At 49.2% G+C, this 27,628-nt stretch overlaps 1 protein-coding gene across 3 annotated transcripts in view; it reads right to left on the minus strand.

Annotated features, from left to right (window-relative positions):
• Positions 1 to 27,628, minus strand: part of Snx29 (sorting nexin 29) — a 375,232-nt gene that overhangs the window by 110,344 nt on the left and 237,260 nt on the right. For all 3 annotated transcript variants that reach the window (XM_078024349.1, XM_078024351.1, XM_078024350.1), the window contains one exon: positions 7,328 to 7,444. In XM_078024349.1, the coding sequence (XP_077880475.1) occupies positions 7,328 to 7,444 (117 nt within the window). The remainder of the gene's footprint in view (positions 1 to 7,327; positions 7,445 to 27,628) is intronic.

Below are 27,628 nucleotides of genomic sequence, written 5' to 3' on the forward strand. Positions count from 1 at the left end.
AAAAGTGAGGCCCTAAGCGACTCAGTGAAACCCTGTCTTTGGATAAAACACAAAATAGGGCTGGGGATGTGGCTCAGGGGTCGAATGCCCCCTGAGTTCAATCCCGGTAACAACAACAACAACAAAAGACAATGAGGAGGAAGAGAGAGGGAGGGACAGAGGAGACAAAAGGGACAGATGAGGGAGAGGCAGATAGAGAACTAGATGTGGACCAAAGAGAACAGAGAGAAAGGGGAGTACCTCGGAAAGCCAGTAAGAGCTGCTCACTGAAACCAATGTCAAAAGGCTGTCAGAGCCTGGGAAATCCAGTGCCCTGGGCACCTGAGGAGGCGGAGGGAGGCCATTGGGATCCAGGATGGGACACCTGGCCCGCGGCTTACCCTGTGGACTGTGGGCAGGTCAATGTACCCCAAGGCCATTCTAGGCCGTTCTAGGTCAATGTACCCCAAGGCCATTCTCCACTCCTCCTGGCCCTACAAATTCAGCACCAAGACAGCCCATGAGATACAGCAGGCTTGGGCGAGCTCCCTGCTAGCTGGCATGTCAATAACATGACATTTAACTGTGCCCTAGTTTTTCCAAATACATTCCTGAGAACACAGTTCCAAGAACATCTTAGAAAAGTTATTCCTTGGCCAAATAATTTGAGGGATGCTGCTACACTCAGGCCCAAGGCACCACGCATAACTCTCTGGGAAGTCCTGCAGGAAAGCCTGTCACTCCTCCTCTAATTTTCAAACATCTTCCATCACAGGCGCCTCGCCCAACGTGGACCAGGTGTGCCCACCCTCTCCATCACTGTCCTGCTTTTAGAAAACGGCTGTCTCCAGATTCCAAGTGTTCAAAGAACCCTTTAACATCAACACAAATGACTAATACGACTAACAAACACACTCTGGGGCACCATGTGAACAGAAGAGATGGAGGTAAGGCAGGTGCGGGCAGGAGACCCGCCTTGGAGCACCCTGCCAGGGGGTTTAAGAGCACCCACGGCGCTCTGCCTGGGGCACAGCAGACCCTAGGCTTTCCTTGAAAAGGACAGGGGTAGGTGGGGGTGGGTGAGCTGCCTGGGCCTGGCCTCGGAGCCCTGGGTTCCATTCAGAACTACCATGAATGAAGCCACCAGCTTTCAGAGCCACAAGACCTCCACACCTCAGTGTGCTCTGCTGAGAAAACAACCTCACGGGGCAATGACACGGGTTGACCCGAGGCGAAAGGATAAAAATGCACACCACCCACACAGCAAACCGCAGCACCACACCCGCGCAGGCGGGTGAGGGAGGGCAGGTGAGGGGACTGAGCCAGCTGCACCAAGGTCATGAGTAGGGGCAGTGACCCCACACACGGCAAGTTGTGCAGACTTCCTCCCTCCTTCCTTTCTTTTTCTATCAGGGGTGCTTAACCACCCAGCCATGTCTCTGGGTCGCTCCAGCCCTTTTTGTTATTCTGAGACGGGGTGAAGGATGTGGAAGATAACATCCCCCAAGAAATGGAGAACAACAGCCCCCCCCCCCCAGGAGGGACAATGGGTCCTGGGAGAGAGAAGGTAGACGTTAGCTCTGGGCTGTAATCTTTCATCCTTTCCCAGTAACACCGAGTCCTGGAGGGGAAGGCAAACATGTCGGCTCTGGGCCTGCTAACAATGAGTTTCAAGCTTTTACAACTCTTTCCCCGAGTTAGAATAAGTTTCAAGCTTTCACATCTGTTTTGACAACTTACATTTTTAATCTGCCAACTTGTTTTCTGACTGCCCAAGCCTCTAATGATTAAGTCACACTAAACATTCGGCTGTGACGGACTCTCATTAGGACCCATAAAACACAGAACGCGCCACTTGCCACCCCACCACTGCCTGATGAGGGCGGCTGCTGATCTGAGGTCTGCTCCCATTTCTGGTTATTTCTGCTTACACGGGGCCCTGCTAAGTTGCTGAGGCTGGCTTTGAACTTGCAATTCTCCTGCCTCAGCCTCCCAAGCTGCTGGGATGACAGGTGTGTGCCACCACACCTGGCCAGGCCTCTCTTCTGCTTCAGTGGAGGTGACCAGAAATGGGACAGAAAAAGAAAGCCGCCTAAGGGGCAGACAGAAAGAGGAGCCCTGTTTCCACCACACAAAGCCACGTTTGCTCCCCTGTGGGAACACCCTGGATTTAATGAGCCGCTTCGTCTGGCCTTCACCGCTGTGACTTTAATTGACCTCTACGTCTTGCAGTCTTTACAAGGTTCTATTTCTCTGTCTCCATTTATTATTCAAACTAGGAGCTGTTCTCCCAGAGTGTAATCAAATCCTGCTAAAAGGGTTTTAAAAGAAAAAAAGAAAGAAAAAACCAAACTCCAGCATTCATTCACATCTTATACCAGAGGAAAAAAATAATGAGAGTCCTAAAAATACCTATATTCAAAAAAAGAAAAGGAAAAAAATTCAACCCTTAATCCCATATTCCTTCTCCTTAAAATAAGTAACTGAGCTTAGAGTATGACATTTAGAGCAGAAACTGTGTCCCTGCTCCTGTCTTTTGCTTAATTACCATTGGATCTCTGCAGTGATCCTCTGCTCTATGAAAATGAAGTTATCGTGAAACATTTATTGAACACCTACTACTTGCCAAGCATAGTACCAGACACGGGAGTTCGGAGATGAAAATGGGATGGGCCCTCGTCATGTGTCTGGTACCCAATTCACTGGCAGTGTCCTAGGGACCCTCCTAAATGGTTGGTGCCATGTTCATGCCCACTTGTCAAAAGAGGAAATTGAGGTTCCACATAAGCACATTGGCTTGACCCTTGAGTCCCTGGGGTACTTGGATGCCTAGGGGAGGTCTCACCTGCCCCCCAGAGAGCCAGGCTAACTGGAAAAGAAGGGGGCAGAGCCTGAGATTCCCAAGGACACGCCTCTGACAGTGCAAGGGAAGAGACGCCTCCCGAGATCATGTTGGACTGGAAAAGGCCTCCTTCCTTCTGCCCCGGCTCTTGATTCTGGGGAAATGACCAAGGTAGCCCCGAAGCAACAATGACAAGTCAAGGCTGTCCCTGGGGTGCCATGGAGATGACCAGCTCTTCCCAACAGCCTTCAGGTCCTTATGACCACTGCACTCTTTCCTGCTTCTTGCCATCACAGCTTGCCTACAGGAAAAATGGTGACAAATAGAGCCAACTCTATGTGAGTGGCCGTCCTGGACCTCAAGGGATTCAGGCTGAAGCTGGGGAGCACAAGTGGAGGGAGAAGATGGGCCTGCAGTCACAGAGGCCTAGGGAGACTTGGACGCCATCTGACTGTCCACTCCACGAGGTGACCCACAGCTGAGCATCTACCCTGAGGACCAACTGGGATTCAAAGGAAGCAGAAAGAAGCGCAGAGTGGTCTGCGATGGATCAACGGAAAGTCATCATGATGGGGAGGGAGAGTCCCCGACAACACGCCGCAAGCAGAGCTAACCTTGCCAGGGCATCGGGAGGGATCCTGAGGAAGCACGAGGAGATGGTGGGAGGGTCACCAGGCCCAGAGCGGCATTTCAGCAATAGGGAGACGGAGCGTGAAAGCCAGGAGGACAGGAGGCCCAGCACCACGAGGGGCACCCAAGGAGACATCGGTGGGACCAAGCCCTTTATAGTGCCACATTTATGAGAGGACAATGCCTGACATGTTGTTGGAACCCGCTCAATTGTGGCCTCCTAAAGAAAGCTGGCCCCTGGAAAGAACTGTCCTGCTGCAGGCAGAGGGAACTAGAAGGTGGTGGCAGCCCTTCCCAAAGCCAAGACCCTGCAAGACAAGAAACCTGGGCCTTCGAGTCCACCCAGAACCTTCCAGCCTGAATGCAGAACTCCACAGGGTGCGAGCCAGTCTCTGCTGGAAGCCAGCAGGGCAAACCCTGTGAACCCCTCAGCAGAGGGCAGGTCAGGCCTGCTCAAGGAAACCAGTGCAGTTCTCAAAAAGAACGACAGACCTGCATATAAAGTGAGACACAGATCTCTGAAGTGCTTGTTAAATGAGGAAAAAGTAACAGAGAACAATGAATTCAGCAGGCTACTGGTAATTAAGATGCGGAGGTGCGTGCCGGAGACTGACTCAGGCACCGCTCACCTCTGCAAAGATAAACCCAGGGCTCCTAACACTTCTTGCCTCTGGGTAGAAAACCCAGGGGCCACAGTGAAGAGGAGATTTGTTTTTCACTGAAAACCTTTTTTAACTACTTGACTTTTTTTAGCATGTGTAAAATAAGATTTGTCAAGAGTCCAAGATTTTGAAACTTCAACTGTTAAAAAAATAAAATAAAATCGAATCTTAAGTCAGACCCAGATGTGCCACTTCTCACGGTGGGATGCTGGGCCAGTCACCTCATTGCTAAGCCTCAGTTTCCTTTTATGCAAAATGGGGATCATAAATAATTAATTGTAGGGTGGATGAGGGTTAAATAAAGCACAGATGCTTAAAAGTATGCAATCAAATTTTTGGCAGACAGTAGTTACCCAGTAAACATCAGCAATTAATATCAGTAGTTCACCATTCATGTTGGCTAGGTGACTGCACCAAGTTCCGTGGTGACAGTAGTCATCTACCATTCTTTCAGCATAAAGGATACCACAGAGTCCAGAGTGGGCCTACTCTAAGGAACAGAGTCGCGGCTCAATTCTTGTCTGCCCTCAGGGCCCCTCTCCCACAAGGCCTGCCTTGGAGGAGGCAGGAACACTTGGAGTTGGGTGGAGACAAGAAGCCTTGCCTGCTCAAGTCTGCTCCACTCACAATGGGGAAAAGAGGTCAGCACCAGGACTCCTGAACCCCGCAACTCCACTGTGCTTTCTTAGGGCTGCAGATACATGGACAGGTGGAGCCACAGTGGACACTGCCCAAGTCTTTAATGTGGAGAAGCCACTGCAGAGAAACCCTCAGGACTTGTTCAGAAAGACACAGACATTTAATGCACGGCCCCCAATTACCCCTGCTCCCCAAATTCCCTGGAGTAGGTGCAGCATGAAGAGAGAAGACAGACTTCAGATCCGAGTTTGAACCCAGCTGTGTGCACACTTCTCAAAGACAGGGCCCTCTCAGAACCTCAGTGGACCTGTGGAATGGTGGCGTCACTCCATCTAACTAACCCGAGCTGGGAAGGGGCTAAGTGGTGTACCGAGGAAGAATGACCCCGAGTTGATAGTGCAGAAGCTGCCTGAGGGGATGTGAGTTCCTCAGATGAGTCTCCTTGATTTAATGCATATTGGAAATTTTCACCATGATTAAAAGTGAGTAATCAAGCCAAAGGCCGAGAGGGGATATTTACAACACACGCAAATGAAAAATAAATGAAACGATCCGCAAAGAGTCAGGGAGGAAACAAATAATCCAAGAGAAAAATGGGCAAAGCTTTGAAAAACCAGTCACAAGAGTGGAAACCAAAACAGGCAGCAGCAAACCAAAGGGCGGCCAAATTCCCTGTGGCCAGGAAATACAGCCCAGATGCTCGCGCACTCGAGTGCTGGTGGGTGAAGAGTGCTGGCGGAGATCTTGCACAGCTGGAGGATCACACGAAGGTTCATCTACATTGCAAGATGGTGGACCTAAAAAAAGTTCCACATGCCAAAGCTTGGCAACTCCACACCTGGCCACTTAGAGAAACAGGTGTACGATGGCCCTGGGAAGTGATGATAAAGGGCTGCTAATATCACAAAGAGGGACAGCAGACCTTATCCTCTCCTCGCATACAACAACTCCAAGGATGGGGCAAAATTAAACCTGAATTCAGCCTACAGTTCCAAGTGCCAACCTAAGGAAATACAGGAAGGAGCGTGTCTAATGGCACCAGAGGCTCAGGGGGTAAATGGTGTGAGGCAAATGACCTGGTGTCTTCAGCAAACAAGCTGATTGGGGGAGAGGTGGGGAGGGGAGAGGGAGGACAGGGAGAGGGAAGGAGAGAGGGAGAGAGATAAGGGAGGAACAAAGAGGAACCACAAAGAGGAACCTGAAGGAGCAGCTGAACACAGAGATGGAAGAACGGTGGGTACCGAGTTCTAGGGGAGGAGGAGGGAGTCGGTGATTAATGGCGATGGTTTCAGCTGGAAGACGGGGTGTTTGCTGCATAACATGGGATGGGCTGAACTACACATGGTCAGGATGGTGCATTTTATGTTATATATATATATATATTTTTTTTTTACCATAATTTTTTAAATTATGGAGGACAAAGACACATAAGAGACATATCAGCCAATTATAATATGTGAACCTCATATGATCCTGAATTCAAAAAATTATGAAATAATGGAATGGTTGGAAATTCAAACACCAATATTCGATGGTGAATGGGAATTATTGGTAATTGGAGGTGATAATGATACAGTATTTAAGTTTTCTTAGTTTTGGACATATATAGCACAGTGTAGAGAAGAAAGTAAGAATAAGTAACTTGAAACAAGACTGGCCATGACCGAGAACCGCTGCACTTGACATTGGACGACATATAACAGTGCGTTCTAGTTATTCACCTCCCTGTGGGCTCCAACCATTTTACACAATAAATAAGTTTTAAAATGAAGAAGCTGCTACATGCGGGCACCAAAGGACCAGTGTTGGACTGCTCACAGTAATGGGTCTCAGTAGTAAAATGCAGGGAACAACCTATGAGCTTATGACGGGATAAAAAATATTTCAGTGTTTCATTAAACACAAAGTGAATGAACTAGATTTAGGGCTTCTCAACCAGAGGTGCCTGTGCCCCTAGGGGGACACTGAGCAATGTCAGAAGCCATATGTGGTTGTCACAACTGGGGGAGGTGAGGCTACTGCCTTCTGGGGAGTGGAAACCAGGGACCCCCAGTGCAAGGGGCAGCCCCCATGATGGAGAACCACACAATTCAAAGCATCAGCACTGCTACGCTTGAAAATCCCCATGCTAGATGGACATGGGATGCACTCCTCAAACCACAATACTGAATTAAAAACAAGTGACAAACAGATATGACACATACTATCACATGAGTCAAGCAAAGAACACAAAACCCAGGCTACTCGTTGGAAAATAAGTATAAAAACCTGGAGGGGAAGGCTCTGTGCCAATGTCAGACTGTTAGAGTAATAGGGCACGTGGCTGCAGAATTTGAACCACTGCATGTATTCCACCTCTTCCCACCCGTGAAAGAGCGAGGTCCCAGGGTCCTGTAGTTCACTCTGGACAGTGGGGACAAGGAGCTGCCTTCTGGAGTGTCTGTGCTCTCCCACAGCCTTGATACTACCAGTGATGCACACACCAAACAAATCAATGGGGCTGTGGGCCGTGAGGCCAGCAGATGGGGAGGGAGGGCAGATGGCAAGGCTAGACCCGCCAGCAGGGAGCACTCACCGGGCCCCGGAGGTCGATGAGCTCCTGCCTCATCTGGGACACCAGAGCTTCCTTGGCCACCAAGGCCCTGTGCAGGCGCTCGTTGAACTCGATCAGCTCTCCATGCATCTCTGCCACCTGGAAAAGACAAGCACCACACCTTAGCACCCAGAGGCAGACCTTCCCCCATGGCCTGTCCCCGCTCCTATGTCCTTATTCCTGCTGTGGTTCAGCAGGGCTGGGGCTAGAGACGATGGCGTTGCTTACCTAGGAGATACGCAAATCCACTCGAAAGTAGAATATGGTTTGATTTGCTTGATTTTAACACTTTGGAGGTGCCAGGCCACAGTTCATGGTCAAAATCTGGCTGTATCTAACCATATCTAGACCTTGGAACATAGGCTCGATTTTTCTAGAAAGGTGTTTTCTCCCTAAGCTGTGCCACGTGTGTCCAGAATGTCCCTACTAACAGCACAATGAGAGTGACTGCAACCATTCTGAAAACTAGGAACGCAGAGCCAGAGTCTTCTCTAGGGTGGTGCCAACTATGGTGATGGACACAACAGCCAGTGCACAACTATATCCCAGTTGCTGCCAATTGTGTGTCAGGATAACCCCGCCATATGTGCCTCCTGGCTTCACCAGAGGCTTTCTGGGAGGCAGAGACTGCTACTCCCACATCACAGAAAGAAAAGCTGCATATCAGGAGTCTAAGCTATCTGCTCAAGGTCATGCCATTGGCAAAGGGCAGACCAGAGCCCTGGCTGTGCGCTATGATCCTGCCATTGCATGGTGCCCAGATGCACCCCTCAGGCTCGCAGTTAGCAGGGGAACTTCTCTAAACTGAATTATTTGGGCTGACACCAAATAAATGAAAATGGAGGTGGCTATATGGTAGGCTATATCAATGTACAGCCACTCAACTACAGTTTCTTTAAACATTGTAGAGAAACGTGAGGTGTCATTCTACTGTGCTGTCACAGAACCCAGCAAGAAGACACCCACAAGCACCTTCCAGGGCAGTTGTGGAACGTGAGGTGGAGGAGACCCTCACTCAGCCCGGCCCCTGCCCTGCCCAAGAGCTCAGCCCCCTGAGCTGACAGAGCCCTGAGTACCGACTGAGGAGTGCTCACCCACGGGGCTACTGGGCCTCTTGGGGTAGGTTATGGGAGATACAAACCCATTGTAGGAATGAGGAAGGGAGCAGCTCTGTGGGGGACAGGCAGGGCCACTAAGTCGGGTCTCCCCTGGAGCAACAAAGGGAGGCCTCCCTTCTGCTCCTCCCTCATACTAAGGGCAAAAGGCACAGAGGGAAAGAGGGGCACCGGGGTCTGCCTCAGGGCGCTCCCCTCCCGTTCTCTACTTTTCCTTCCTTTGGTCTCTCAGTCATGAGTACTCTCTTGTGTATCCCAATGAAACTCTAAAGAGTTAAACTCCTTAAGAGAGTCAGACGTTCCTCACTGAAACAAAAGAGCCATTGCGCCATCAGCACAAAATGTATCCAACTCCTGTCCCTGGGACACTTATGTCAACTCCAATGCACTCCCTTGTTCCAAGGTGTCCCCCCAAACTATGTGCAACACTAAGTGAAAATTGCCCAGAGATAGTGCAAGAAGCATGCAATTAGCCACGGGAAACATCACTGAGCCATTGCATCAGCTTTTTTCTTTAAGACCCAAAATTAGTATTTCCCAGTTGCCTTACTCCTTTTGTGTAAGGAAAGCTTACGTCGATCCTCTTTCAGCCTTTAACAAACCAAGACAGCATCTCTAATAACATCTGAGTGAATCCTCACACAAGAATCACACAAACCCTCCATGAGCTTCCTCCGGGCTGTGATCCACTTACTACACAGCCACCAGGAGCACACAAACACCTGCTAATGGGCCCAACAAAGTTCCAGTTTAAATAAATGCCACTGTCATTCCAAAAGCAAAGACAGTTTTGTAGTCTTGCCTCTCCATTGTTTGGCAGTGGGATCAGAGTGCTGCCGCAGCTGCCCATCAAAGCACGAAACACCGAATGTTCCAGGTTCAGGTGCTGTTTGTCATGAGCTTTCAAAACCCAGGTTCCCTTTTGCAGCCAGAAGATGGAGTGGACCACATTCAAACACCCATTTCACTGGGCAATGAGGGAGGGACCCAATGCAATGGAGAAGACATAACTTGATGAAATAATTTCATCATGAAACTGTGGCATCAAGCCCACCTCCAAAACTGAGCTTCTCTACCGCATGTTCCTGTAGTCAGTCACTGGAATATACAGCCTTCCTCTTACATAAACCATGAAGCTCCCCGTTTCTCAAATAATCATCCCCAAACTCTGGCACAACTAGAAACAAATTCAAGACTTAGAGACGCCTCGGAGATCACAAGTATTTCCCAGTAGGCTGCAAAACCACTGCCACCTGAAATTTTCATCAAGCTTGCAGGGCACACACGGGTCTCCTGTGATCATCTTATTTACAATGGCCAGAGAGAAATGCAGGAAATGGGTTACAGAGAGAAAATGTTGTTCCCATCCACTCTGCCCCAAGTAGCAGTGTTCTTCCAAAGTCACATCTCATATTGTCACCTTTTTTTCAATACCTTCAATGTTTCCCCCACCCTAAGGATGAAATCCTAACTCCTCTCTTCAATCCCACCTGTTGCTCTCAGTGTCTCCCTAATGTCACTCAGCCCTACAGGATGCGAATTCCACACTCATGCTAAGATCTAGGAAGTCACCAGGTAGCAGAGGAAACTGTAGGTGCAAAGGCAGGTACCAGAGGCTGGCAGGAAGTTGAGAGGGGGATAAGGTCAAGCTTTGGCGTGAAACAGGACTGGGCCCATTTGGCTACTGACAGTGTGCTTGGTGCAAGACAGGGAGCCCCCATAAGCCTGAAGCTCATCATCTACAAAATGGGGATCAAACTCCACTCTGGCCTCACTGGGCCACCATGCAGAGGAAACAAGAGTGCACTTCACAGGTGTGGCAGGGTGAATGCTGAGCACAGGAGCAATTTTCCACGACGGATACTGATGTCGGAGACATGGTAGAGGAGACCAAGAAGCAGGTCTCTAGAGATCAGCTGGAAAAGGGCCCTCCCCAGAGATCGTGCCTCCTGAACAGGATGTACCACATTAAGGAGCTGGGTGGCTGTGGGGAAACTCACTGTCCCCAAAGCAAGAATGTCATGGAGTTGCTAACCATCTGCCAGGTCGCTAACCACACAATTCACATGCTGTTACATTTGGTCAGACAAACCTCGATAGAGCCACTTGAGGGAAGAGGGGTGTCAGAGAAGGGCTCTCCAAGAGACACTCAGGAGTCACCATCTAATGGACCTTGTGTGCCACACAGCCTTCAGGGGCAAACCCCTCCCTACATCCCCACCAGACACATGTTCTGGATCGTCAACGCTCAGGGCCAGTTTGAGATTCATGACTCTTTCTGCTCTTAGTGGTTTTGTTCCATGGCAATTACCCTGAAAATCTTTAGGAAGGAAGTGCCATTTATCGACACCAATGACAGTGACAAATCAAAAGTCAAAGCCAGGTGGAGAGACAATGAACATGGCTGATAGCTCCCAGCACCCAGGATGAGCCAAAGGATGAGGCATGGAGACCTGGTTCTCAGAAAGGCCTGAGGGGAACCAGAGGCTAGAGGAAGATGTGGCCCTCAGCTATGCCAGGAAGGTACACAACCCATCAGGGGCCAGCCTATGAGTCGCCCTTTGGGTTTCATCCTCTGGCTAGAGAGAAGAAGCTACAGAGATGTAAGGAGTTTGAGTACCAAGGCTGCTCAGGTTCTATCAATGTTTGGAAGTCTCCGTCTTTGGCTTAGCAAATCCCTGCTGCACGGTCACCTGCCTGTCTTCTTGCACATGCGCTCAAAGCACGAATTCAACTGCCAATGGCTAGAACTTGCCTAAATGCTCACAGGGGACTGGTTAACTATCCCAGGGTTCCCTACATTCCTACTGACTGCCCCTTTGGCAGACAGCACTAATCCATCACAATATCCCTTTAGAGGATCCCCAGGCAGCCTTGACCAATGAGTCAGGGGCTTGGCCTAGCACATGACGTCTATTTAGTAGCCCTAACCTAGAAGACGGGGGATAGTGTCTTCCAGAAGGTGACATCTAAGTTGGGACTTGGAAGATGATGCCTTGAGAGTTTCAGGGGAATGAGAAATCTCTTCCAGCTGGAGTATCAGGGAAGATGATCTCCAAAAATAATGTGGTTGAAAAAGCTTTAAATCTGAAAATCCCAGGGATTATCATAATTACCTGCCAAATCATGAAAGGATTATAAATTGTTTTTTTTTAAGCCTCTGGTATTTCTTTTCATACTAGAATGTTCCATGCCATTACATCCAAGTAAATAATGCCTCACCCTCTTTGAGCTAGGAAAACAGATGTTTCTTGCTTGAGAATGAGACACCTCTCTCTGTCCAAGTGTCCATAGAATCTGAGGCTGTTCTGGTCACATCCTCAAATTCTCCACGAACATTTACTTAGATGGTTCAGAATCCATCTACCACCGAAGGGAACCCTCCACTGTCTTCTGGCCCAGTTCACAGTGGCTGTGGGAGGCGTCTGGAAACCCTCTATAACAACTCCCTGGCACTAGCCAACATCCACACTGCCCTAACACACTTGTGAGCACCAACTGCATACCAGCCCTCTGCAGGCTTTAGGAATCCCCACAGCCTCCCTGCAGGTGGGCACACCTTCCTCACAGGTGAGGCTGTCAAGGTTTGAAAGAGCTGAAGGGTCAGGGTCAGGAAGAGACAGAGTAGGTATGTGGACCTGTGGCCCTACTCTCTGAGGCCTTTACCCAGACATCCTGGGTGGGTCAGAAAGCTGACTCCCTTTGTGGTCATAGAAGGTAAGTCTATCCTACCCAATAGAGGGGAGGGGCATGGTGTGGACCAGGGGCTCAGTCCCATCTGATCATGAGTCACCTGGAGGGTTTCTTTCTGAAAAATGAAGATTTCTGGGCCTCCCTTCGTTGACAAAGGGGGAATCTAAGAAGTACTTTCTGAAGGCCCTAGCGACTGCAATGACCAATCGCTGGCAAAGGCAAAGGGGCAGTAGTTCCCAGACACAGCTTGGAATTGCAGCTGGGCCATCTTGTTATGAAAAACACAACTTTCCAGTCCACAATCTGAAAGACAAGATTTCACCAGCTCCTCCACAGGTCAGCTCTCAAACTCCAAATTCTCACATGAACAAAGCCACAAGCCAGAGAAAAACTGCCTGGACCCCCACTTCTAGCAACAGACGGCAGGAACTGTCACTGGGTGGTTTCACTGCTCTCAGCCAGTCTACACAAGCGAGCACCAGGCAAGGGGAGGCCATGGACCTTTGTCACTGCACACAATGCTGGCCACCAGTGTGTGAGATAAGACCAGGTGGAAAGTGAGTAGCACTTAGAGAGGTTTAAAGTAATCTCCTAATGCTAGGAATTCCTGGAATTTCATGGTTTTCCTAACTTTTTAACAAAAGTATCAGTCTAATGAATTGGAATTTTAAAAGCAATTAGAAAGGCACTCATCACCATCCATACACTATGTCTGAAGCCATGTCTTACGTTTGTTATGATGACAATGGCAAACAATATCAATGGGGAAAAAAACTAAACACAGCCTCTTTGATAGAATTTGTTAAGAAAGAAGAAGAAAAAAAAAACAGAACAAATATCATCAATTTCCACTGTTCTTTCAGATTTTTTTTGAACTGAAAATTGAGCCCAGGGTGTCTTACCAGTGAGCTATGTTCCCATCCCTTTTTATTTTGAGATAGCGTCTTACTAAGTTGCCGGCTGGCCTTGAACTTGGGATCCTCCTCCTTCAGTGTGTCCTTCTGCCTGGACACATTTGTGAGCACCAACTGAATAGGAATCCCTATGGCCTCCCAAGTAGCTGGCATTACAGATGACAGGTGTGCGCCACATAGCTGCCTAAACGTTATTTTCTTGTAGGGTGTCACTCTGGTCTTTAAAACTAAGAAAAATGAGTAGTGTTAGCTGAAGTGACTGGTGTTCAGTCCTAGCCCAGGACTCAGAGGCCTGTGAAGTCATCAAAAACCTGTAGCTGTCATCAGTCTCTCTGACCGCAGAGCTGTGGGACCCTCTCAGAGATGCCTGACCACACTGACTTACCAGAGGAGGAAGGTAAAGATTGGGGCCTGGGTAGGAGCCCAGGGTCACAGAGTCCATGAATGACAGTGAAAGAGGACCTCCAGCTATATGGCCCCAAAGCCCATGCTCCTTCCATCACACGGCACTTCAGGTGACAAATGAGCCAGGGAGAGAAGTAATACACCTGCCTAGGAGTGGAGAATCCAGGATCAGGGAGGTGAGTGCCTATTTCCTGCCCAGACCACAAGGCCCTCAAAAGAGATGAGGGGGAATTGTTGAAACTGAGGTGCTCTCCCCGCGTAAGGGGTGATGGTGACACGAAGTGGCAGGGCAGAAAAGGGTAGGCCAAGGGAGCCTTCCCGCTGCACCAGGAACGGTCCCAGTTCTCTCCCACACCTCCCCACCAGGTAAGGCCTGCTGCTGTCCCTAATTGAGTAGCTGAGGAAACTGAAGCACAGAAAAGGTAAGCAACTTGCTCAAGGCCACACAGAAAGTAAGCAGCAGAACTGAGACACACTGCTGAGCCCATGCTTGTGACCACACTCCTTCATCCTGCCTGGACCTCACAGTGAGAGGCTGTCTTCAGCTCTCACTGCTCGGAGCCACTGAAGTCAGTGTGGCTTGTCACAGGCCAGCTCGTAGACTCCCCTGTTAGGGGGGTTAGAAGCACACAGGTAGACAAGAACCTTAAAAGCAGGGCCTCCTGTGGAATTCGGGCCCAAAGGACACTATAGCAAGGATCCTGAGATACCCCCGCCCCCGGAAGCCAGGTGAGCCTTCTCCAAAGGGACTTTGCTTCACGTTGAGGTATTTTGGAAATTAGTTTCTAAATGAAAATCCCACATGAAGACAGTCCAGGGGGCTGTCAGATGTTACTTCTGGTTGTGCCACAAGGAGGATCCCTCTAAGGAAAGAGGACCCAGATGGGGGACAGAAAAATACAGGGCGTGAAGGTCAAGTGCACTCCTGTCTCTCCACTGCTGTGACCTTAAGTGAGCAGTTACACATCTGTGGTTCCTGGGATCTTATTTGTAAAATGAGAATGCTGTCTGTCACCTACTGGACAGGGCCGTCAGGAGGTACACAGAAATCACAGTGTGGACCGCACGAGCCTGAAGGAACGTTACTATGCCTCCTATGGCACAGGCTCCCGGCACAGGACAAGCCTCCAGGGGCAGACTCACCCCCACCTTCCAGAGGAGGAAAACCCTGGGGCCCAGAGGCCAAGCGAGTGTCCAGAGTCGAGGGTCCTTAGGAAGGGGCTTGGTCCGACTCCAGCACACAGGGTCCTGCATCTGGTCCTTCCTTCTGGTCCACCTTTTGCCTCAACTCCGCTGTGAGCAGGGCTGACCCGGGGAAGGCACCCAGGAGCCTTCTCAACACCATGGTATAAAGCCACGGGGCAGGCTCGATGGGGACCCATGAAGTAGAGCCGCCCTCAAGGGCCACTAACACAGAGCCACCAAAGCAAGTGAGTCTTGTAAGTAACCCTGGTGGTAGCTTTGCATTTAAAAGAGTCCCCTAATTTCCTCAGTAACAAGACCCTCTGTGCCCCAGAGAGCAAACAGCACTGGCCGGGATCAGCCCTGAACGGGGGACCCCAGCACCAGCTCCACTGGTAAGGGGAGCCCAGAGAGACAGGTGCCCCATAACTGTCGTAGCCTGCCTGAGCTGCTGAGCCCAGGTCCCCAATATCTGCCCTCCTTCCTCCTGCAACATGGCTATTCAGCAAACACTCGAGTGAGCTGTGGAGATGCAGAAGAGCTGCTGTGAGCGGCCCAGATGACCCTGTTCGCATGAACGAGCAAGGGCAGAGGAGATGGAAATGACAGTGTCACAGCAGCACCCAGCACCTTCTTGGTGGCTGTTAGATAAATGGTGAGGAAAAGGCAGATGCAGAACCACAGACCCAGCTTTGTGCTGATGTGCCCTCGCCTCAGAGCAACGCAGAGGCCTCCGCACCGCTGTGCGGGTTTAAAGCAGGTGCCGGCAACTCTCACCGAACTGCTGGGCACAACCAGGAGAGGCCCGTGGCACAGTAGGCACCATGCAAACTCCAGAGCTGGCGGCCGCCCCTTCCCAGATGCGACCATGGGCAACTCACTGTCAACCTCTTTGCATCTCAGTTCCTCGCCCACAAATGAGGTGAAGAACAATGCGAAACTCACGAGGCTTCTGTGAGGTTTAAATAGTCCATACAACAGAAGGCCTTGGCTTAGACTTAGCATACACAAGGCACACCAGTTATGCTACCGGCTGGCACCACGTTAAGCAAGCACCAGCAGAAACAGGCAGTGCCCCTGGTCCTATGGGAGCCACACCCCTCAGCTCCCTCAGACCTGGCCCCTCCTCCACCCGCTGCCAGACCATGGACTGCCCTCAGCCTGGACAATCAGCCAACCCCCGCTTCCCCACCCATGCTCCAAGGGCCCTCCTAAACAGACACGCTCACTCATGGCCCTTCTCTGCTGCCCTACAATGACAACGGCAGATTAGCTGATACCTGCAATTGCTTCAGAATAACGCTGGGGTGAGTAGGACTGGCCCTACCCTGACGAGCGCTGGCCGGGTGGGACTGTGCACTGGCCACAGAGCTACGCTGTACTATCTTGTCTATGTTCACATTTCTCCATATCCAAAGTTAAAAACAAAACAAAACAAAAAAAAACCTTCAATGGCTTCCCATTAATTTCCTTGGGCTGGGAGAGAAGCAAGGAAGAGAGGATGGGTGGGGACACATTTCAAGGGAAGGGCTGACGCCAACCAATGAGCACCTGCCCAAACCTGCTTCCCTCCTTCCCTCATGCCCATTACAGTTTGGATGTGACATGTCCCCCAAAACCTCACGTGTGAGACAACACAAGAAGTTCAGAGGAGATGATTGGGTTGTGAGAGTCTTAATCCCCCAGTAGGGACTAACTGAGTGGGAACTGAAGTGGTGGGCGTGGCTGGAGGAGGTGGGCACTGGGGCGTGGCTTTGGGGTATATATTTATCTGTCAAGTGGAGCGTCTCTCTGCTTCCTGATCACCATGCCAGCTGCTTCCCCTGCAAAACCCTTCCACCATGATATTCTACCTCACCTTGAGCCCCAAGGAATAGAGCCTGCTCTCTATGGACAGAGACCTCTGAAACCATAAGCCTCCAAATAAACTTTTCCTTCTCTATGATTGTCCCGGTCAGATCTTTCAGTCACAGTGGTGGAAAGGCTGACGACAACACCCCTACATCCCATCCACTCTTCAGGCTTCACTACTCCTCAGTTCACTCCTTCAATCCAGCCATCCCCCTCCTCCATGACGACTGCTCAGGAGCAGCATCAATAGCCGCTGATTGGGAAGCACATTACATACATCAACACACCAGCCTCGATGCACAACCTCTTTTGTGCAAGTGCCTGAGTGGCCACGGGGCCTGGGTTTGGCGAGTGGAACACCCCCAGGGCCACACCCGACTAAGCAGTAAACAATCTGCACTCCTCCAACTACATGGGGTGGCCTTACATGCTACACCAGTGTTGGTGCTGCTCCTGTTTACAGAGGAAGAGATGAGGACTGCAGGGCCTACAACAACTGTGCACGGTCACACGGGGATGGCTGCAAGAGCCGACAGCAGGCCATGCCCTACTCGATTCGGCACACCAGCAGTTGGGCCTCCTGCTGGCATGGAGCACAGGAGCCCACCTGGCTCCACGAGTCTGATGGCCACTGATGGCCCAAACACAGGGGAGGAGAAGGGGGCCAGGCTCCCCTCTGTTCACACAGCACACGTGACCTGGTGCCACACCATGGTTACAATCACACCATTACAAGTTCAAAACATCGCATCCGCCGGGCCTGGAAAAGTGGGTCAGGAATGACTTTAAAAGGCTCTGCGGGCCTCCCCTCAACAGCACTGCAGCTGCAGCTTGCTCACAGAGGACGGCTATTGATTTCCTGAGATCCCAGGCTGGGCAGCAGCTCATGTTGGCCCGTCTCCCCCCAGGACAGAAAGCCTCTTCCAGGCCACCAGGCAGGCAGCAGAGCCAGAGGAGGAGGAAGGCACAGCTGGGCATCACCAGGAGCAAGCACTCTCTGCTGGGCCCAAGGTCACACAGTGTTCCTGACCTGGCTCATCCACAGTCTCCTGCAACCCACCCAGGGCACGGCTCCTTCTCAGAAATCCACCTTCACCATCGGAGAATTCTCCCTCATTCGCTCCACAGACACGTGTCGAGCAGTTATCAAGGGCCGGGCCATCTCAAACACAGTGATTCAAGCAGCAAACAAAAATCAAGTCTCTGTCCTCATGGCATCCCCATCCCAGCTGTCACTGCCGTCTGACAAACATGCAAACAGAGGTTTGCAGAAGCTGAGCTGCAGTCAGAGCAAAAAACAGAGCCTGCTGTGGGGCTGGGCCCAGGGCCTCCCACAGTCACCCTCCTGTCTCACAAGGCTCCCTCAGCCAGGCCCTGCGTGCCTCGGTGCTTGGCTCTGAAGCCACTCATCCACTGGCTGTTCAGTCACATGCCTGCTTTGGTCAACAACCACTTAAGGGGCGACTGTGCACCATGGACAATCCTGGGCGTCAGTGTGCCAGGACCCCACTCTACATTCAAGGAGTTCCCCGTCTTGTGAGGATACAGCGGATCAAGTTCCCATATGGTGTAACCAGTGATACAGCAAGAACCCTCAGGTCCCCAGGATCATAGAGGAGAGGTGTCACCCAGCCTGGGGCCAGAGAAAGGGTGGAGGACTTTACCCTAAACTGAGGCCTCAGTGTAGGACAAGGGCAGCCAGCACAGAACAGGTTCAAAGCCAGGCTGCTCCCCAGCCTGCCTCCCACCTGCTCTGTCTCCTCAACTGTAATAGTGCTCTGTCCTACTGAGTGGGACATAAACTGGTAAGACCTGACTTGAGAGCAATCAGCCTGGCACAGAGCAGGGGCGCACCACAGGGCAGCTTATTATTATGCCAGAGAATTGGCTGCCAGACCCAGCAAGTTACATAACACTGGGCATCCAACGCGGGCTTCCCAACACTGAGGTTTCTCCAAAAAATATTTCACCGTGAAGTGCTGCTTCTGCATTTATTTTGCAGGGTGGTGCAAAGCACAGACTTTCTATAAAGATATAAATTCTGAAACTATGTGGCTCTTTATGATATTCTAATGTTTTCCAGAAATCGGGAGGTTGGCGAGTCTGTTTAATCATCTGCCTTTGGAAGGAATACGCAGAACCCTCCTGAATATTTCAACCACAGCTCAATAAATTATGTCCAAGTTTCAAAAGAAAGACAGTAAATGAAAAACATTAAATTTCATGAGCGTCAGAACTGTTTTTCTCCCTTGAGAGTCCCTTTGTCATACCAAACCAAGCTCACATAAGACAGAGCAGAGCCCCTTCAGGGGGCAGCTTTGCTCCTGCTGAGAAGGGGACATAGCCCTTTATTTGTACAAACAGGAATTTGTGCACAAAAACACCTGCAGAGAGGGTGTGGGGCCCCTCACTGTGCTCACGCATACACCAGCAGAGTTGGGAAGTGACTTGGAGGATGCACTTGGAGCTGGATGGGTCCCACTCTGCCAGTGACCTGTTGGTGACCTTGGGAGAGTCCTTCAACCTCTCCAGGCCTGTTTCAGCATCTGCAAAATGGCAGCCACAGAAACATTCACACCATGTGGTTGTTAGGAGGATTAAGTGGGTCAATATTTAACTAGGGCTCAATAATGTACTGCCATTTTGATTCTTTGACCTTTGACTGGTGCACAAATGCATGCACCTGTGACACTTCCTTCAGCCCCACAGCCACCATAGTGGAAAGAGAAGGTGGGATGGTTTTGAAAAACAACATGGGATTTAAAGCAGACACACAGGCCCGGAATCTGGGACATGCTGGCTGCTGTCCCGTGGACAGGAGTGGCTACTATTCCTGTCCAGTTGTGAACACTGAAGCCTCTGCCTCACCAGCAACAGGAAGCTTGTAGCCTGTTGTCTTGGGGACCTGTGGCCACAGTGGACATCATACATGCTGAAGCACTGAGCACACGGGGAAAGGTCAGTCACCCCCCTCCTCCTCAGTGGCCACAGGAACACAACCTTCCCTCAGGGTCAATGAACTCTGTCCATAACACTCAGTGAGGACAACGCAGCAGTAGCCCAGCTGTCTGCAGGTCCTGGAGAGTCAGTTGGACCCAGGAGGAAGATGGAGTCCGCTTCCCAGAATCTGGAGGAAGAAAGGAGCTTGTGCTTCTAGGACATCAAGCTGGGCATCAGGCCAAATGTCCTCACTTCCTGGCACAGCACCCTGAGTTGGAAGTGAGGTCACCAGCCCACAATGGCCCTCCCTCTAGGAGAACGACATGGAGACTGGCACCCACCACCCTTGAGCTTCCCATCCCCTGTGCAAAGCGGGACACAAAGGCTCCAGGAAGAAGTTACGTATGTCACTTCTGAGTCACAGTACAGGACACAGGGTGTGCAACCCTGCTGCTGCCCCTTCTGCTGCCCCATGGGTGAGAGAGCCTTGTTCTCCAGATGGCATGGCTACAGGAGGGTGTCACCACATGGACCAGGGTGCTCCCAGCTTACAGCTGGACAGCCACCATGGACACATAATGCCCATGGGAAACATGTGCCTTTATTTTGTTAAAGAATGAGACAGGAGCTCTTGATCTGCAACAGAACCACCCTACCCTGACCAACACCAGCCTCTGCTCCATAATCCTACATCTTCCTAGCTCTCTCACAACCAGCCTCTATGAGGAATGGCACAAAGGCCACAGATGTCTGTCAAAGGCTGCTTCACAGAAGCCACAGGGAAGTGACTTGGAGGATGAAAGAAACTGGACTCAAATCAAGTCAACACCACATCACCGTGGCCCGGAGTTCTGGAGGGAGAACCGCCCTATGCTGGGGTTCCTTATTCACCAAAACATAGCTCCATGGCCCAACATCAGGGTACATATAGGCTTGAGGTATGCCATGGCCACGAAACTGGGATAGTGCCACTTCTATCAAGGGAAAACAATAACAACCTAGTAAGACATCACCAAGATACCTGTGGGCCAGGCTGCACCAAAGGTTTCTGTACTAGGGGTGCTAACAGTTATCCTGTTGCTGAGCTCACAGGGTTGCCTATCTCTTGTTTAACCTAAGAGTCAACTAAGATTACTCTCTCACTAGTCATATAATCTAATACTAATCTAATACCAACATACTACAACAATAAAATCCATAGATAGCGAAGTAGGTGAAATATCGGAGAAGGAGTTTGGAATATACATACTAAAGTGATTTAGGAATTAAAGAATGACCTAAGTGAGCAGATATAGGCAAAAATCAAACACTCCAACAAAGAGATAAGAGAACAAATTCAGGTGACCATGATCACACCAACAAAGAGATGAGAGCAAATACAAGTTGTAAGAGATAACTTCAAGAGAGAGAGAGAGAGAGATACTGAAAAAAAAAGAAATCCTCAAAATGAAAAAAACAAAAAACCAATAAGCCAATTATAAGAATCAATAGATAGCATCATTCACCCACACACTAGATCACCTAGAAGACAGGACCTCAGACAATGAAGACAATCTTGAAAATAAAGTTGACCTCAGAGTAAAGATGGTAAGAAACCATGAACAGAACATCCAAGAATTATGGGATACCATCAAAAGACCAAATTTAAGATTTATTGGGATAGAGGAAGGTTCCGAGATTCAAACCAAAGGAATGCATAATCTCTTCAATGAAATAATATCAGAAAATTTCCCAAGCATGAAGAATGAATTAGAAAATCAAATACAAGAGGCCTATAGGACACCAAATGTACAAAATTTCAACAGATCTACACCAAGATACACTATAATGAAAATGCCTAGCATACAGAATAAGGTTAGAATTTTAAAGACTGCAAGAGAGAAAAGTCAGATTACTGATAAGGGAAAAACCAATTTGGATCTCAGCTGATTTTCCAACCCAGACTTTCAAAGCCTGGAGATCCTGGAACAACATATAACAAGCTCTAAAAGAAAATGGATGCCAACCAAGAATCTTATATCCAGCAAAATTAAGCTTCAAATTTGATGATGAAATAAAAACCTTCCACGATAAACAAAAATTAAAAGAATTTACAGCAGGAAAGCCTGCACTACAGAACATTCTTGGCGAAATACTCCACAAGGAGGAAACGAAAAACAACAATGAAATTCTGCAAAGAGAAGAACTACAATAAAGGAAAAGCCAACCAAAGGAGAAACCAAGTCAAGCTAAATATCAAAAATAAACAAAAATGACCAGTAATACAAATCATGTCTCAATAATAACCCTAAATGTTAATGACCTAAACTCACCAATCAAAAGACAGACTAGTAGATTGGATTTTAAAAAAAAGACCCAACAATATACTGCCTTAAAGAGACTCTTCTCATAGGGAAAGATGCCCACAGACTGAAGGTGAAAGGTTGGGATAAAATATACCATTCATATGGTCTACGTAAGCAACCAGGGGTTTCTATCTCTATATAAAATAGATTTCAAGCCAACGTTAATCAAAAGGGATAAAGAGGGACATTTCACACTGCTTAAGGAAACCATACATCAACAACACACACACACACACACACACACACGCACCCCCAAAATATCACACTGTATGCCTTAAATATATACAAGTTATATTTATCCACTATACCTTGATAAAGCTGAAAAATTTTTTAAAACTTTAAAAGATCTACATCTAACAACTTTGGTGCCAGGGTGACATGAAGGTGACATGGACGGGGCTTTTGGAGGGAGGATAAACCTAGTTTTGCATCTCAGCTCCATTGCCTCTACCTGGGCAAGTCTGAACAGGTGGCACTATTTCTACGTACTCGGTCCCTTGCATGTAAAAGGTCTACTCCTACCTGCTGTGTAGACAGTCAGGAAAACAGAAAAAAAAGCCCTCAAGGGTCTGGCCAATGCTGGTCCTCCATCAACATTCACCTGCCCTCTGGGCTTTCTCTAGTGCCAGCCTTGGGGTGATGATGTAGCTGGCAGCCCACTCAGGGACCCAGCCTGGATCCTGGCTGGCCAGCGTCAGCCACCCAACCACATAATAAACAAAAGATAAAAAAAAAAAAAAGAAAAGAAAAATTCTATGGGGACTAGGAGAAGCCACTAGAGTCCCGTCAGTCCCATGGAAGCAATTATACTGTACAGAGACACAAAGGCCAGGTGACACACAGATGCTTTGCCAGAAATACATGGGTCTTAATGTCCTGGGAGTCTCTGTCCCCAGCACAAAGAAGTTCAGAAGTTGACAATTTGACACTTTTCAAAGGAGGTCTGCTTCAATGACAGAAAAAGGACATGGTTTTCTTACACCTCTAATTTCCATCTCTAAAATGGGAAAGCAAATGATTCATCGCTTGACATTCCTTCAGCACACGCAAAGCAGCGTAAACGTCAACACCAAGCACAAGCCCCAAAGAGGAAACACTGTGTCCCAACTACTTTTCTCTGAAAGGCAAAAAAAAAAAAAAAAAAAAAAATTTGAGTGTCACAATAGCACAAAGAGCTGCTGGTAAAATGTGCCAAGGGGCCCAGGCCAACCCAAACACTATCATGACAGAGACAAGGGCAGTGCCAACAGCTTCATGTCACCTGCTACAAGGTTGTTGCCTTTTAAAAATTCCTTCCAAGAGTGCTCCGCAGTCAGGTTTATCTCTGGCTCCCAAGCTGTAGCAGAGGCTGAGCAGAGACTCTTTTCCATACCTTAGCTTTACCCATGAAACAATAAATTCCAAACCAAGACTTTCTTCCTAAAAGCTGAAACACCTGGAATATGAAAGAGTTTCTGCCTTCTGTTAGCTACTCCAAGAACGAGCACTACCTCTGGGTTTGTAATTATGCCTAACTTAATTTATTCAAAAATGTAAATATTATATTTTTCTGCATCCCCAAAGGCCAACTGCTCTTTTGATTTGACAAAGGTTTATTAAAGACAAAGAGTCAGGCCACTGTTGCACATTCAGATACAGACAGGCCACCTCATGGTTGTGGTTGGACTGGGGGCAGCAAGGGAAGGCAAGGGCAGTGGTGGGGAGAGTCCAGTGGCCTGGGTTCCAACCCTGATCCTCCAGCTCTGAGCTGAAGACCTTGAACATGCAGTCATCCTGGCAGGGCCTTAGCAGCTCATTAGTAAATCAGGGATGGTTGGGGTGCACAGCTCATGGAGGGGAGGCCCTAATGCTGTCTAGCATATAATTGGGGTCCCAGAGCATTAGCTGCCCTCACCCCCCATAATCACTGATCAGAGCCTTTTTTGATGGACGACTTCTTACACTCCATGCAGCAACTATTTCAGGCAAAATTAGAAATTCTTCTCCCCATCTAAAAGACCTCCCACCCCCCGTCTCCCCAGAGTACAAGGCCCTCAAAGATATGTAACCCAGCCTCTATGACAACGGCAAATGATGACCAGCCTCCCTGGAAACTCCAGAGAGGCAGAGACTCCCAAGACACCACTTCCAGAAGTACTCCTGAATGTCCCACTCACCCATCACCTGCTGCAAGTCATTTCCCACAGGAAAAGTAGTGAAGTGACAATCAACCCCCCATGGTGTGCACCTTGGTAAAGTCCATTTTGAACAATGCTCAACGGATGACATCTCCATGTGTTTGCCTGTGAAATCAGATCTGAGGGGCTACAGTTTTAAAATTACAGGATGGGGTGCTGGTGACATAAAGCAGAGGGGCCAATGCAAATGCCTTCAGAGCCCCGGCAGGTCAGAGAAGGGAAGAGGAAGGCCAAGAGGGAAGGCAGGGTGTGGCGAGGACCAGCCTGTGGGCAGCCACTCGCCGGCCCAGGTGAACACAGACCTAACAACAGGATCCAACAGCGGACATTCCCATTTAAAAAAAAAAATAGAAATTATGAATTTTATCAAAAATACCCTGATGGTTCAACTTGTCAATGAAAATATTAAGAACATTAAACTGGGCATGGTGGTGCATGCCGGTAATCCCAGTGACTTTGGAGGCCAAGACAGGAGGATTGACACTTTGAGACCAGCCTCAGCAACTTAGCAAGACCCTGTCTCAAACTACATTAGCCAAATGAAGTAGCTCTGAGGGCCAGATGTGGCCCAGTTTACCAGATTCCTCTCTGATTTAAAGGAGTCTCACCAAAAAATTTGTCTCTGAGAGGAAAAATGCTTTGTAATCAGAATAGGGACCCCTTTATCTGTCTGCTTTACAAATCCAAGAAGAGACAACCCTTGCGAAATGCTCCATACAGTGTCTCGTCACATTCAGACACGGCCCTAAAGTGGCCCTGTCTACCCAGGAAGCCAGTGCTTCACACAGACACGGCCCCAGCCCCACAGCCCCCGTTAGCCTTCAGAAGACCGTGAGGCTGCCCCAGCTGGATGAGCTCATCCAGGTGCCCTGTGCCATCCAGGCTTCCATCATCTACTGCACCCAAATCAACATCCATCCTTCCACTGCCTGTCTTCCACCCAGAACTCCACAGCCCGACCTGGATGGCTATAGAAGTGACAGCCTTTTAAGTGTGATTCCTCCTCGTTTCCTCTGAGCTAGAAAGACAAAGCCATCTTGTCTGTTCCTTATAGATGTACAAAAATTAGACCATCCCAAAACTTAATAGACCCATCAGCTACAAAAGGAAACAGCCAATGTTCCCATGAGGTGGCATCGGTGCCACTAGATGGCACAGAGAACAAGGGACCTAGAAATTCTGGGTGTCTAATTTGGCAACTGCACTTGCCATTCTCAATCAAGTCTCTGCAAACAATTGGAAAGGGCATGGCTCAACCCCTTCCCCAGTCACTCCCCATTACAGAAGTACACCCCCAACCCCTGTGCCGGACTCAGGCTACATAGGAGAGACTCAAACAATGGCCTAGGCCAGACCTTATCACCTGGTTGGAGAGAGCCTCATCAGACAACAGGCACCATGAAAAGACTGGAGAAGAGGGAGCCTTGTTCAGTCACTAGACCTACCTCACAGACACCTGATGACAAGCTGGCGGACAAATGAGCAAAGGGACATTGAATCCAACACATCCATATCTGGTCAATAATCACATTATTCAATCAAATCATTGATCAGATTATTGAATCTCTGAGCCTCACGTTTTCTCCTCTCTCAAACAGAGACACCACGACCCCCCCTCCCTGCACCATCTCAACATTGCTATAAAACTGAATCCACACTAGCCCTGAGCCCATGCACCCCAGGTGCTGAAGCCTTGCCTCCCTTCTCCAAGCCCTGCCTCTGAACCACCACCAGCAGAACTTGCATGACACACACCCACCATGTGGGCAAGGCAGACCAAGAGGGTCTCAAGGTGACCCAGCAGAGGAGCTAAGTTGGAGGTGAGTCTTGAAGGGTTGGAACAGATGGAGTTGTGGGGAAGGATGGTCATGGAAGCCAGGAGGAAGAGCAGCAGATAGGATCCTGAGGGGCCAACCAGGTGACCAGTCTCCAGAACAATAAAGGCTGGGGACAGAGAAGCAACAGAGATCAGGCTTGGAAGGTGACAGACAAGGCCTCCACCCTGAGGATGACCAGGAGCTGGGACACAGGTGAACCTGCAGGTGGGCCTCAAGATGGGGTTCTGCTGGAGCATCTGCCAAAGGACCCTAGGGAGCCCGACACCATCCCACCACATACTGGGTCCTTCTCAAACTTTTCTTCATGGTCTTAAACACAATAAGACAGAGGAAGATTTAGAAGCATCACTTTAACAAGCAAAAGGACACACAGCAAAGAGAGTAATACATTTTAAAAACATTGTCAATAAGCTGCTTTAACAAGACACAACTACTAAATGAGCAACCCTAGCTAGATGCATGTGTCAACTTGCTCAGAATCCATGTAACATGGGAGAGCTTCATGCAGAGGGAAGCCAGAGGCAACCAATGGCAGTAAAGGAATCAGGCACATGCACACACGCAGGTCGCACACAGGAATGTGTGCCCACACCCCACACACACACAGCCCTGGTTCTGGGGCACACTGAAAGCTCACCTTCTCTCTCCGTCAACTTTCCACTGAGTACAACAGTAGCGATGTTAACAGCAGCAACAAAAGTAACTACAGTAGTCCCCCTCTATGGGTGAGGGACGGTACCTTGAGACATTCCAGCAGTGACTGAAACCAGGCATGGTACCCAAAGCTATATGTAATATATTCTCCCTATAAATACATACCTATGATACAGTTTAATTTACATATAGGCAGATTAACAATAAAACAATGATAACAAGATGCTTTAATAGAAGTTATTTAAAACTTACAAACTGTTATTCTGGAATTTTCCATTAATACTTGTAAACCATGGTGACTGTAGGAAACAAGTCATGGAAAAGAAAACCATGGAGAGAGGACCCCTGTATGGAATTTTTATTCAGTTCAATTTTAAGACAGGGCCCTGCTATCTTGCCCACGCTGGCCTCCAACACTTGGGCTCAAATGATCCTCCTGCCTCAGCCTTCCAAGAACCTGGAACTCTAGGCACACATCATCATAACCAGATTTTTTTGGAACAAGATAGGGTACAAATAACTAAAAAGTTAACAGTCTGGGGCAGCCTCTGCATCTGTTTTTGGCAGAGAGCTAGGCTGGGATAAGGCCTGCTCAAGGGACCCACTGGAAGGCAGAGAAGGCACCAGCTTTCCCCTGTCCTATAACCTTAGGTCTCTGCACATGAGGTTCTGGGAACAAAACTAAGCTGTCAAGTCCCGCAGCCTGGAGATTTGGGCTAGAGCGGCTAAGAGCAGACACGCTTTGTGGAAAAGGGCCAGGTAGGTCTGGGCCCCTGGGCATCTGAGCCTCGCCCCTGCCCAGGATTTGGGGTGGTGCTGCCGGGTGAAGCCACCACCCCTGCCAAACATAGAGCAGGCCTTGATGCAGAAAGGACCTGCGGTTGGCTTTGCAAGCCTAGAGAAGATTAGGAAATTAATTGTTGCCAGTTCAGAGAGAACAGTGAAGAAGCCTTCATTGCACCCAAGAGGACAGGTATGAACGGACCAGACGTTACCCACCAGAGTCTCTGTTCAGGAATCAAGTGCAGGGAGGGCAAGCTTCTCCACATGAACAGGAAGCTATCCTGTAACTCATCCTGTCAGCTGGACCATACTGATAGCATCCACATCTAAAACCATTTCAGGTGACTCAGAGAGCCAGCATGCCACCAGCATCCCTGAAACTTGCC

This window comes from Ictidomys tridecemlineatus, chromosome 10 (genome assembly GCF_052094955.1).
Source record: "Ictidomys tridecemlineatus isolate mIctTri1 chromosome 10, mIctTri1.hap1, whole genome shotgun sequence".
Lineage (NCBI taxonomy): Eukaryota > Metazoa > Chordata > Mammalia > Rodentia > Sciuridae > Ictidomys > Ictidomys tridecemlineatus.